This window comes from Myotis daubentonii, chromosome 5, assembly GCF_963259705.1.
Source record: "Myotis daubentonii chromosome 5, mMyoDau2.1, whole genome shotgun sequence".
In the NCBI taxonomy this organism is placed as follows: domain Eukaryota; kingdom Metazoa; phylum Chordata; class Mammalia; order Chiroptera; family Vespertilionidae; genus Myotis; species Myotis daubentonii.
In genome coordinates, this window is record NC_081844.1 from 28,156,004 (window position 1) to 28,168,769 (window position 12,766).

The 12,766-nt window shown below is 43.1% G+C and overlaps 2 protein-coding genes across 2 annotated transcripts; one reads left to right on the forward strand and one right to left on the reverse strand.

Moving 5' to 3' along the window:
- LOC132234184 (olfactory receptor 7E24-like) lies at positions 1–945 on the forward strand. The gene has a single exon (XM_059695225.1). It carries the CDS (start codon positions 16–18, stop codon positions 943–945), a length of 930 nt encoding a protein of 309 aa, XP_059551208.1. The 5' UTR covers positions 1–15.
- Positions 946–11,565: 10,620 nt separating this feature from the next.
- LOC132234185 (olfactory receptor 7D4-like) lies at positions 11,566–12,504 on the reverse strand. Its single transcript, XM_059695226.1, has one exon. It carries the CDS (start codon positions 12,502–12,504, stop codon positions 11,566–11,568), a length of 939 nt encoding a protein of 312 aa, XP_059551209.1.
- Positions 12,505–12,766: the final 262 nt, after the last annotated feature.

The following is a 12,766-nucleotide window of genomic DNA, read 5'->3' on the forward strand; positions in this document are numbered from 1 at the left end:
AGGTGTCTCAGCCCCATGGAACTAAAGAATTTAACACATGTCTCAGAATTCTTCCTCCTGGGTCTCTCAGATGACCTGGCCCTGCAGCCTCTGCTCTTGGGGCTCTTCCTGTCCATGTACCTGGTTGCCGTGTTGGGGAACATGCTCATCATCCTGACTGTCAGCTCTGACTCCCACCTCCACACCCCCATGTACTTCTTCCTCTGCAACCTGTCCTTGGCGGACATCTGTTTCATTTCTACCACTGTTCCAAAGATGACTGTGGGCATCCTGACTCACAGCAGAGTGATCTCCTATGGGGCCTGCCTGACACAGATGTCTTTTTTAATCCTTTTTGCATGTATGGATGACCTGCTTTTGACTGTCATGGCCTATGACCGGTTTGTGGCCATCTGTCACCCTCTGCACTACTCGGCCATCATGAACCCACACCTCTGCTGCTTCTTAGTTTTGGTGTCATTTTTCATCAGCCTTTTGGACTCCCAGCTGCACAATTTGATTGTATTACAGTTTACCTGCTTCAAGGATGTAAACATTTCTAATTTCTTCTGTGATACTTCTCAGCTCCTTCATCTTGCCTGTTCTGACACCATCACCAATAACATAGTCATGTATTTTGTTGGCGCCATCTTTGGTGGTGTTCCACTCGCAGGGATCATTGGCTCTTACTATAAAATTGTTTCCTCCATTCTGAGAGTTCCATCGATAGGTGGGAAGTATAAAGCCTTCTCCACCTGTGGTTCTCACCTGTTAATTGTTTGCTTATTTTATGGAACAGCTCTTGGAGGTTACCTGGGATCAGCACTGTTGCCTTCCCCCAGGAAGGACGTGGTGGCCTCAGTCATGTACACTGTAGTTACCCCCATGCTGAACCCTTTCATTTACAGTCTGAGGAACAGGGACATTAAGAGTGCCCTATGGCGGCTCTACAGCAGAATAATCTAATGTGAATATCTCTGCAATCCTTTTTGGAGTACGATTGGTAAAACCAACAAAACCAAACATGTAGACCATGTACTCTTTCCTTGGTCACATTCTTTTTTTGTCTCATAGTTTTCATTCCTCTCCATGCCTCATATATGAACTTTACACCTTTTGATCTGTCTTTAATTGAATTGGCAGAGTATCCTGGGATCCTTTGTACATCATAGTAAATGAATGAGAGGTTCTCCTCATTGATTCTGATATCCAGGTGAAAGGCACAATTTTCTTAGTATATACTTAAACTTTACTTCTTTCCCCATATTTTTAGAGTATTTTCCATACAAAATTTGCATCTGTCAAATATATTTACTGAGGTAATTTCTGATGATGAAGTTCACTGGTTTTCAGTTGTGGATTTTATTGGATTCCCCTTGGCGATATATAAACACTGGTGACTGGGTTTGTTGGAGGAGTTCATCAAGACGATGTAACTGCCAGTGGACCCAAGAATTGGATTGTGGAATCAGAGACCCTTAACCCTCTCCCCTGTCCTTGGATTGTTCACATCACTTGCCTAACCTGAGCTAGAAGCTAGCCTTAGGAGACTATCTGGATGTATACATGACTGAATGTAGTTGGATTGTCAAACCTCAGAGGGAAGGCAGGGAAGAGTGAATGGGGGTGGCACGGGAAGTGGGGGGGGAAGACTTCAACCAATGAACTCATATGCTTATATACATAACCCATAGACACAGACAATAGGGTGGTGAAGCCTTGGGGGCGCAGGAGTGTGCAATGAGGGAAGAAAGGAAAGGGACATATGCAATACTTTCAACAATAAAGATTTATTTTTTAAAAAGGCCTTTACTGAATATAAATGTTTAAATTTTCTTTAAATGTCTTTATTGATTAAGGTATTACATATGTGTACTTATCCCCCCATTACCCCCTCCCCCAACCCCCCACTCAAGCCACCACCCCCCTGTTGTCTGTGTCCATTGGTTAGGCTTATGTGCATGCATACAAGGCCTTTGGTTGATCTATCCCCTATACCCCCACCCTCTCCTACCTTCCCTTTGAGGTTTGATGGTCTGATCAATGCTTCTTTCTCTCTGAATCTGGTTTTGTTCATCAGTTTGTGTTGTTCATTATATTCAATAAATGAGTGAGATCATGTGATATTTCTCTTTCTCTCACTGGCTTATTTAACTTGGCATAATGCTCTCCAGTTCTATCCTTGCTGTTGCAAATGGTAAGAAAAAATTTGGTGCATTCCTAGAAATGTACAATCTTCCAAATAGAATCAGGAAAAAAAAATCTGAATAGATAGATTACAACTAATGAAATTGAAGCAGTAACAAAAAAACTCCCAACAAACAAAAGATGTCTCAATAAATTTAAGAAGTTTGATATCATATCAAGCATCTTCTTTGACCATAATGGTATAAAACTAGAAATTAATCACAAGGAAAAGAAAAAGGAAAATCAAAGAAAGACATGGATGCTAAATAGTATGTTACTAAACAATGAATGGTTTAATGGGGAGAACAGGGAGGAAATAAAAAGACACCTGGAAACAAACAGCAAAAGCTGTCACAAGACATAATATTTTGCATTACAGACCTATCTTAAGAAACAAAAAATCTGAAATAAACAATCTAAATTTACACTTACTGGAACTAGAAAAACAAAAAGATTCACTTGTTGATAGATGTGTTTTTGTTGTTCATAATTTGTATCTTTACCTTTTTTTTCTTCTTCCTCTTCTTAAAGAATACCATTCAGCATTTCATATGATACTGGTTTGGTGGTCATAACTCCTTTAGCTTTTCCTTATCTGCGAAGCTCTTTATCTAACCTTCAATTCTGAATGATAGCTTTGCTGGGTAAAGTAATCTTGGTTGTAGGTTCTTGGCATTCCTCACTTTGAATATTTCTTGCCACTCCCTTCTGGCCTGCATAGTTTCTGTTGAGAAATCACCTGACAGTCGTATGGGTACTCCCTTGTAGGTAACTAACTGTTTTTCTCTTGCTGCTTTTAAGATTCTCTCTTTGTCTTTTGCTCTTGGCATTTTAATTATTATGTGTCTTGGTGTGGTCCTCTTTGGATTCCTTTTGTTTGGGGTTCTCTGTGCTTCCTGGACTTGTAAGTCTATTTCTTTCACCAGGTAGGGGGGGTTTTCTGTCATTATTTCTTCAAATGGGTTTTGAATATCTTGCTCTCTCTCTTCTTCTGGCACCCCCATAATTCGGATGTTGGTACCCTTGAAGTTGTCCCATAGGCTCCTTACACTATCTTCATATTTTTGAATTCTTTTTTCTTTTCCAGTTGAGTGTTTTTTGCTTCTTCATATTTCAAATCTTTGACTTGATTCTTGTGATCCTCTAGTCTGCTGTTGGATCTCTGTATAATATTCTTTATTTCAGTCAGTGTATGCTTAATTTCTAGTTGGTCCTTTTTCAGAACCTCGAGGGTCTCACTAGATTTATTGAGGGTCTCACTAAATTTATTGGTGGTTTCTAGAAAATTCTTGAAAACCCTTATAACCATGGTTCTGAACTCTAGATCCAGTCATTTGCTTTCCTCCATTTCTGTCATTTGTGACCTGTCTTTGTCTCCACATTGTGGCTGCTTCCCTGTGTTGATAGAGTGGCTTTTTGTACTAGGTGTCCTATGGGGCCCAGTGGCTCAGCCTCCCCAATTACCTGAGGTAGACACTCTTGGTGCACCCCTTTGAGGACTTTGTGCACAATCTTGTTGTAGTTAAGCCTTGATTTTGTAGGTATCACTGAGAGGAATTGACCTCCAGGCAAATTGGCTGTGAGAATCAGCTGTGTCTACAGTGGGAGAACTTCTGTGCTGGTGAGACCCCTCTGGGGCAAGACTTGCTTCAGTGGGGCTTTGGTGCTCACTGAGTCTGCCCCCTGAGTGTGTCCCTTATGGATCTGAGGAGTTGTAATCTGGATGGTCCCACTCTGACCACTGGGTACACTGGCTCTTGGATCTCTAAGGAGGTGCTAATTTAGCCTCTTCCTGAGGCTACCCAGCAGGAGCTATGGAGAGATCTGCAAATTCCTCTTCTTTGTTTGGGGTTTGGAGTTGCCCAGATGAGGCCCAGCTGTGAAGCAATGCAAGCTGCTGTGGGGCCTTGGGCCTTCTTTTGGAAGTTCTGGGTCTCTCTGACCCAGCTGCAATTTGTTAGGTAATTTTCAGATTGCAAAGGGCCAGGCCATTCATATGCAAAAGCCTCTGTGCACAGCTTGGGTGGGGCGGGGTCTCAGGGGATCAACAGGGCAGAGCAAGCAGGTATGGCTGATCGTCAGCCCTGCCCTAAGAGGCCCCGGGTCTCAGTGTCCCAGTAATCGCTGCAAGCACCTCAGAGAGAAAGCCGCCCTCGAGTTCTGACTGATGCCAGACAGTCTAGTTTCTCCCCGTATGAGTCTGGGTTCCCAGAGACTCACCGGAACTGGAGTTCAGAGCAGTCAGGAGCTTGAGACGCCCTCCCAACCGTGTCCTCAGTCGCCAGCCCTTTCCACGTGCCCCTCCATACCTCTGCACTTTACTTCCGTACCTCCTCTGAGTCTCAGTGTGCTTTTCTCTTTCCTTCTAGTTGTAGACTTTCCACTCAGCAAGCCTTCCTGTGGTTCTGGATGATGTCCATTTTGTCTTTTTGTTGTATTTTTGAAGTTGTTCTGCGAGGCAGCAATTTCCGGTGTTTACCTATGCCGCCATCTTGCTTTCTCCTATTGGCTTTCTTGTAGTTCTTCAAGCAGACTTCTTTGCAACCTGAGGACCATTAAAATTAATTATCTATGTCTGTAATGTTCTTCCCCTTTCTTACTCAACTTTCCACTTAAATATCAGCACTTAAAGATGTCTGACCATTCACCTAAATTCTCCTGATATTATCTCCATCAAGTTAGTCTCTATTCCTCTTTGATTATCATTGCTCTCTGAGTGAACTAACAGATTTTGAGTGTTATGAAAGACCATCTTTCTACCAACTATTTTGTCTCAACTAGCTTGTTCCAAGTTAAATTGATGAAGTTCTCAAGAAAGTGAGCTTTGCTCCTCTTCCAGTGCAATGATATTTGTGAATTGTGATATTATTGGCATAAACAAGCAAAGCATCACTCAAATTTACTGCCAAAAAACCTTTGGTAGAAATTTGTTATAAATACAGTTCTAGAAAAGCCATTGATTGTGGCAAAGAAAACTTGCATGAGAGATAGTCAAACACATAAGTAAGACTTTATTTAGGATTACTGAAAAAGGGGTCAAGACTATTGTAATAAGGAAGAGAAATTGAACCCAACTCCACTGAAAGATAAGGCAGGAGGATTTTTAAAATTGAAATATCTAGAATAGGCAAATTCATAGAAACAGATTAATGCATAGATTAATGGCCTGTCAGTGTATGGGGCTTGGGGTAACAGTGAGTGACTTTTTAAATTTGTTAATTACAGTTGGCATTCGGTATTATTTTTATACTAGAGGCCAGTGCACATATTCGTGCTCCTTGAAAGGAACTGTGGGCTGCAAGGCTGCAGTGGGCACAGGGGCGGATCTTGGCCCATCCTCCACGTCCCCTCCCAGCCCCTCCCACTGTGGCCCCTGGTCCCCCGTCTGCTGGTAGGCCTGTTCTGCTGTTGCTGCTCCCACACGCTGATGGTGCCAGCCCCGCTCACACCTGCTGACAGTGTGGAGCGATTGGGGCCAGTGTGAGCAGCAGGTGTGATTGGGGCCGGCACTGTCAGTGTGTGGGAGCGGCAGCTGCTGCCCTGATCACCCCTCAGGAGCAGGGAGAGGTGGAGAAGCAATCGGGGCCAGCAGCTGCCGCTTGCACTGCTGATGGTGCCACGCGATCGGGACCCGCGCTGGGTGCCAGCAGCGGTTGCTAGCGGCAGCTCTAGCACCAGCAGCGGGTGTGAGCAGGGCTGGCAGAAACTGTGGCATGTGGGAGCAAAGAATTTTCAGTAACCACTAGAGGCTCGCCTCAATGACAGTGATTGGCACCTGCCTTGGTCTGGTGGCCCCACTCACCTGCTCCACCATCCCACCACGGCTGATGCCCACCATGTTCCACACTCTGCTGCCTGCTGCTGATGCCAGCCATGTCCTACGTGTGCCCCCTGATGGTCAGCATACATCATAGTGACCAGTTGTTCGCTTGTTCCATCGTTAGGTCTATTTGTATATTAGGGTTTTATATATATACTAGAGGCCTGATGCACAAAATTTGTGCACAGGTGTGTGTGTGTGTGTGTGTGTGTGTGTGTGTGTGTGTGTGTCCCTCAGCCCAGCCTGCACCCTCTCTAATCTGGGATTCCTAAGGTTTATCCAACTGCCCGTTTAGGCCCGATTCCAGTGGGATCGCGCCTAAACGGGCAGTTGGACATTCCTCTCACAATCAAGAACTGCTGGCTCCCAACCACTCGCCTGCCTGCCAGCCTGATCACCCCCTAAATACTTCCCTGCCAGCCTGATTGATGCCTAACTGCTCCCCTGCTGGCCCAATTGCCCCTAACTGCCCTCCTCTGCAGGCTTATCGCCCACAACTACCCTCCCTTTCAGGCCTGGTCCCTCCCAACTGCCCTCCCCTGCTGGCCTGATTGCCCACAACTGTCCTCCCTTTCCTGCCATCTTGTGGTGGCCATCTTTGACCACACGGGGGCAGCCATCTTGTGTGTTGAAGTGATGGTCAATTTGCATATCACTCTTTTATTAGATAGGATAGATTACTTTCAGGTGCATAGTGTAGTTTACATAATTTATAAAGTGATCCCCTCCATAATTTATCACATATAGTTATTACAATATTATTGACTATATTTCCTATGTTGTACATTATATCAACTATAATTAAAATATTTTAAAAACAGATAATGTAATTACTCCTGATTTACCTTCACAGCATTTCATTTCAAAGTTAGGAGTTTGCAAAGAGCCAGATAGCGATGACCCTCCAAATCTATTGTAACAAATGAAGTACACGGGAAAGGTTCCTATTTTAAGAAACAGAATTCAGCCATTAGTACCATCACTACCGAAATAAACAAGCATTTTGGAGAATGGAAATATCCCTTAGGATTTGTTGGTCACAAGAAGTCACTGCAGGGAAAGCAATTGTGATAGAGGTGGAAAGACTCCAGATGAGTTGGTTGAAGGGAGAGTGAGCAGTGTGGAAATTAAAGTAACAAGTATTGACCAACTCTCCAAAGTTTGGAGCAATACTGAAAGGGGAGTGTGGTTCTAGGAGTGAGTTTCATTTTCATCAACAGAAATGGGGATGTGGGTCATTCTCATAATATTGAACATGATACATTGCAGACATTGGAATATATAAGTGAATGAAAGGATAAGTGAATATGTACATTCCTTAAAAGTTAGAAAGAGATGGGATTCAAAGCTCCAGTGCGGGTATTAAGAGGCAGTCATTAATAAAATAATTATTTGTATAATTATTATACAGTGGTTGTCAATATAAGAACATCCAAACCTGTAGAGAATTTTTATAAGAATTTATCTGAGAGAAACTGACAACGATTGCTGGGAAACAAGATCTCAAAAATGCTTTAGGAAATTGAGTTTTGCAGTTCCTTTTATATACTTGGAATCAAGCAGGGAATGTAAGGAAGATTTTATAAAGGTAGGGGAAAGCAAGGCAGGAATTCTTTATACAGTGGGGCCTTGACTTACGAGTGTCCCGACTAACGAGTTTTACAAGATACGAGCGTCTCTCGGCCGATTTTTTGCTTTGAGTTGCGAGCTAAAATTCGGGTTACGAGCCAGCTTCAGATACCCCACCGCTAGTTGGCACAGCGAGAGTCACAGTGAACGCCACAACATCAGCCCAGCATCATGTGTCTCACTCGTTCACAATTGATTTGCCATAGGAGTAATTTGAGTTACGAGCTCCGTCACGGAACGAATTAAACTTGTAAGTCAAGGCCCCACAGTAATTGTCTCACAGGATAGTTAACAAAATTGTGTGCTCCCTTGAGGTATCTGAGAAAAGAAGATTCCTCTGGCATTTCAAAGGTGTGTTAACCTAGGTGCACAAGAACAACGGACAGGGCTCATATAGGCAGAGATAAATCTCTCACTTCACTGAGTTATAGGCCTGGGACATGTCTTCCTACCATGACCTTCCCAGGTAGGAAATTATGATCGGATCACCCTGTGAGACCACCCAGGTTGTGGCAAATGTAGGGTTTTGGTTGTTTGTGTGAAAATAATGCAATGAATAATCCTATATAATAAAAGGGTAATATGAAAATTGACCCTAACAGCAGAACAACTGGGAATGACTGGTCACTATGACACACACTGACCACCACAGGGCAGACACTAAATGCAGGAGCTGCGCCCTGGTGGTCAGTGCGCTCCCACAGTGGGAGCTCTGCTCAGCCACAAGCCAGGCTGACGGCTGCCAGCACAGTGGTGGTGGCAGAGCCTCTCCCACCTCCTCAGAAGTGCTAAGGATGTCCGCATGCAGCTTAGGCCTGCTCCCCGCTGGCAAGTGGACATCCCCTGAGGGCTTCCAGGCTGCCAGAGGGATGTCTGACTGCCAGCTTAGGCCCAATCCCCCGGGGAGCAGGCCTAAGCCAGCAGGTGGACATCTCCTGAGGGGTCCCAGACTGCGAGAGGGCACAGCCCGGGCTGAGGGACACCTCTGAGTGCACAAATTTTTGTGCACCGGGCCTCTAGTAAATAATAATTACAAAAATAAACCCTGTGTTTCTCATATTCACAACTGTAAAACTACTTTTGCTCCACTGTATCAGATAAGGCCCCCATAACTGAGAACGAAAGGATCAGGGGTAGGATTCAGCCAGGTATTGGCTTGTCTTTCTAACTTCTAGCTCTCTCAACAGGAACTTCTCCCTCTTCCTGTATAATTAGCTAATTTATACTGATGGCAGTATAGTATTGATTAATGCCAGCTCAATACTGCATATGTGACTTCTGAGATAATGACACCAATGGGGTGTTCTGTAGGCCCTTCAACTCAACCTTTCCAAGATTAAACTGACACTTTACACTCTTTGAGAGTTGCTTTCCCTACTATCCCAACACTGTCAACTCTGGTACCCATGGAATTGTTTTACTCCAGGGGTCCTCAATCAGGCTGATTTTGTCCTCTCTTAGGATAATTAGCAAAGTCTAGAGACATTTCTGATGATCACAACTTGGTGCTGGCTTCCAGTGGGTAGAGGCCAGGGATCTGTGAAATATTTTACAGGACGTAGGACAGACCCCTGTGACAAATTATTCAAATCCGAAATTTCAATATTGTTGAGGTTGAGAAATCCTGGTGTAGACTGTTGAAAAATAATATTAAATATTTTACCTAAAAAAATCCCAACCATTCTCTATTATTGTGTAATGATATTAAAACATTATCTGAAGGGAATCTTCATCTTTCTCTATTATTTTGTTCTATTTAATATTTTTATGATGGTTAAATTTATATATCATAAAATGTACTGTTACTAGTTTAAAAGTTAATGTGCGCAACACTTCAAAAGGCCAATATACAAAACATCAGAGTTTGGAGTAAGGAAAGGTTCATTGATTAAGAAGACGCCCAATTGAGAAGATGGGGGCCTTAGAGGTTTCTCAAATCCATCTTCCCCCAGCACAAGGTAAGGCTTCTTTTAAATCAGGGAAGGGAAAGTAGGGGTGGGAGGGGAGACAAGTGGTGATTCAGGACAGCATACTTCTTTAGGAACCTGCAGGGATCTGAGGAAGAGCAAGAAATCTCTAAATCTCTTTGCTGAGTCCTGCTGATGCTTGATAAACACTCACTATTTTGCACACATTTCCCCACCTCCTTGGAAGAGGCACCTTCTGGCTGTTTTTCCAAAAACTGAAGTCTCAAGCAGAATTCCTCATGAATTAGCATATGTATAGCAGGAGCTATTAATTAGCCTGAAGACCATGGGGGAAATGCAGGCTGAAAGGAAGACAGCCTCAAAAACCAAGTGTTTTACTTTGTTACAGTACCATGTTAACAATTATCACCTGTGTTATTTTTATTCCCGCAGAAGGAGATGCTCAGCCAGGTATGCATGTGCAAGCACTTTATTGGAGGGAGCAAGGAACATGGATAGGAAAGAGGACAGTGAGTAAGAGAGGAACATACATCCAACAAAGTTTGCAATAAGTCAGTTACAAGAGTGAATGAGCTGAGTGATCATCCTGTGGAGAAATTGCGGGAAAGGGTACAAAAGCCAAATCTCAGCATTATCCCAACTAAGGAATGAGCGATATGGTAACCCCACACCTCTCCTATAAGAGCTGTCTATGGCACAGTGGTTGAGCATTGACCTGTGAACCAGGAGGTTATTGTTCAATTTCCAGTCAGGGCACATGCCCAAGTTGTGGACTTGATCCACAGTAGGGTGCATGCAGGAGGCAGCTGATCCATGATTCTCTTTCATCATTGATGTTTCTACCTCTCCCTCCCTCTCCATTCCTCGCTGAAATCAATAAAAATATAGATTTTTTTTTTTTATAAAAGAGCTGTCTCTGATATAACACAATTCCCTGTCACTTCTGCTCTCACCTATTGGGCAAAGTAGGTTCCAGCTAGTGCTGGATGTTGGCAGTCATGCAATAGAGATGGTGAGAGGTTCCCAGGGAACGTGGAAGGAATGTTGATAGCATGTACCACTCCATGCTTCCTTGCAGACTCAATTCTATCAACATTCGTTCCCCCAAGTGAATTAGGTTCTAAACATGAATTAGGTTCCACATATCTATAACTAATATTCCTGATGCAACACAATAGAGTCCCAGAAACAAATTGTATCATGTGAGAAAACAACTCTTATTATACTCAATATTACATGCTTTTGGATCTTAGAACATGTATCTCAAAATTGCAATAATGGGAAATATAAGTCAAATAAAAAAGGAAAGGAAGGAAGATGGATGAAAGAAAGGATAACAAAGAATGACACTTCTCAGTTTTTGAGGCAGTAAATTCCTGTACGTCTTTAGAAGAAACCATCTTTCAAAGCTAGATCCCTACTTTGAAGTAGAAAATCACATCACTGTTCTTGTGATAGGTAGGATAGCGAAGTCAGCTAGCCTGGTTGTAGTCCAACTCAATCTCAGCTCCTTCTTTTGAAAAGTGAAGTGAATGAGAGAAAATATCTCAAAGAAATATTTTTAAGATGAAATTAAATCATTTATGTGAAGAAACAGGTAGAGTCCTGATATTGTAAGCACCTTGTTCTGATTATTGTATAATTTTCATTCCATTCTTCTGGGAAAAAAAGGCATACAATCCAGTTAAGGTGAAGCTCCGAAACATATGAGGACAACATTTTGGGGAACTAACTTAACACTTGATATGATAAGTGCTTCAAATTTAAAGTAAAAAAATCTTCAGAACAGCTGGGGGAATGCTGTCCACACATGGAATATCGGGAAGGAAAGTGGAAAAGGAATTTCTGAGGGAGTTGATGAGAAGAAACTAATACAAAAATAAGCAAAAGCGAAATCACACGTGCTTTGAAAATAGAAGAAATAAACCATATCATTTAGGAGAAATAAGAACCAGATATTTAAATTTGCAACATTTACCTTTGGATACACAATGTACACTTAGTTCTGAGGCCAGTGATCCATCACAGACAAGATCCTGCTGGTTTTAGGAGCCTTCTCAGGGCCCCCTTCACATCCTTGTTCCTCAGGCTGTAGATGAAGGGGTTCAGCATGGGGGTGACCAGGGTGTACATGACTGAGGCAACTGAGTTTTGTAGGGAAGAATGGGTCAGAGCGGAACTGAGGTAGACCCCCAGGCTTGTCCCATAGAACAAGGAGACCACAGACAGGTGAGAGCCACAGGTGGAAAATGCTTTATATTTCACCCCTGTAGATGACATTCTCATTAAAGAGGAGACAATCTTGGAGTAAGAAAACAGAATCCCTGTGAAAGGAAACATGCCCAGTAGCGCAGCAGACACATACAAGAAGATGTTATTGATGAGGGTATCAGAGCAGGCCACCTTGAGGATCTGAGCCAGTTCACAGAAGAAATGTGGGATTTCAGTGCCGACACAGAAGGTCAGTCGCCTTATTAGAAGAGTATGAAGCAGAGAGACCCAGAACATGATGAACCAAGATATCAGAACCAGAATGCCACAGAAGCGTGGGTTCATGATGACCATGTAGTACAGGGGGTGGCAGATAGCCACATACCGGTCATAGGCCATCACAGTCAGGAGTAAGGTGTCCATTCCACCAAACATTAAAAAAAAATACACCTGAATGAGGCATCCGATGTAGGAGATGTTTTTGCTCTGTGCCTGGACATTCACCAGCACCTTTGGGACCGTGGTGGAGGTGAAACAGATGTCAACAAAGGACAGGTTGGCGAGAAAGAAATACATGGGCATGTGGAGGTGGGAGTCAGAGCTGATGGCCACAATGATGAGCAGGTTTCCAAGCACAGTGAACAGGTACATGCACAGGAACACTCCACAGAGGAGGGGCTGCAGTTTAGGGTCATCTGAGAGACCCAGGAGCAGGAATTGTGACACTTCTGTGTGGTTTTCTGCTTCCATGCAGCTGGTTTATCTTATGAAGAAGGAGACAAAAGCAACATTCAGTAAACAGCCAAAAGGCATCTAAGGGAGTCATCAACTTTTGATTCCACCTTTGTGTGGACATCATTCATGATCTAGTAGTCATTCCAATGCCAGTGACTTACTCATTTAACCCAGTTTAATTTTAAGTTGTGTAATCATTCAGAGTTTTTTAAAATTTAGCAGTAATATTTCTATCTCTTGTTTATATTCTACTCACTGGTTCTAATTCTCTTATCTA

Excerpts from the sequence above, each read along its gene's own strand:
- LOC132234184 (XM_059695225.1), top strand. The coding sequence starts at position 16 with ATGGAACTAAAGAATTTAACACATGTCTCAGAATTCTTCCTCCTGGGT.
- LOC132234185 (XM_059695226.1), bottom strand. The coding sequence starts at position 12,504 with ATGGAAGCAGAAAACCACACAGAAGTGTCACAATTCCTGCTCCTGGGT.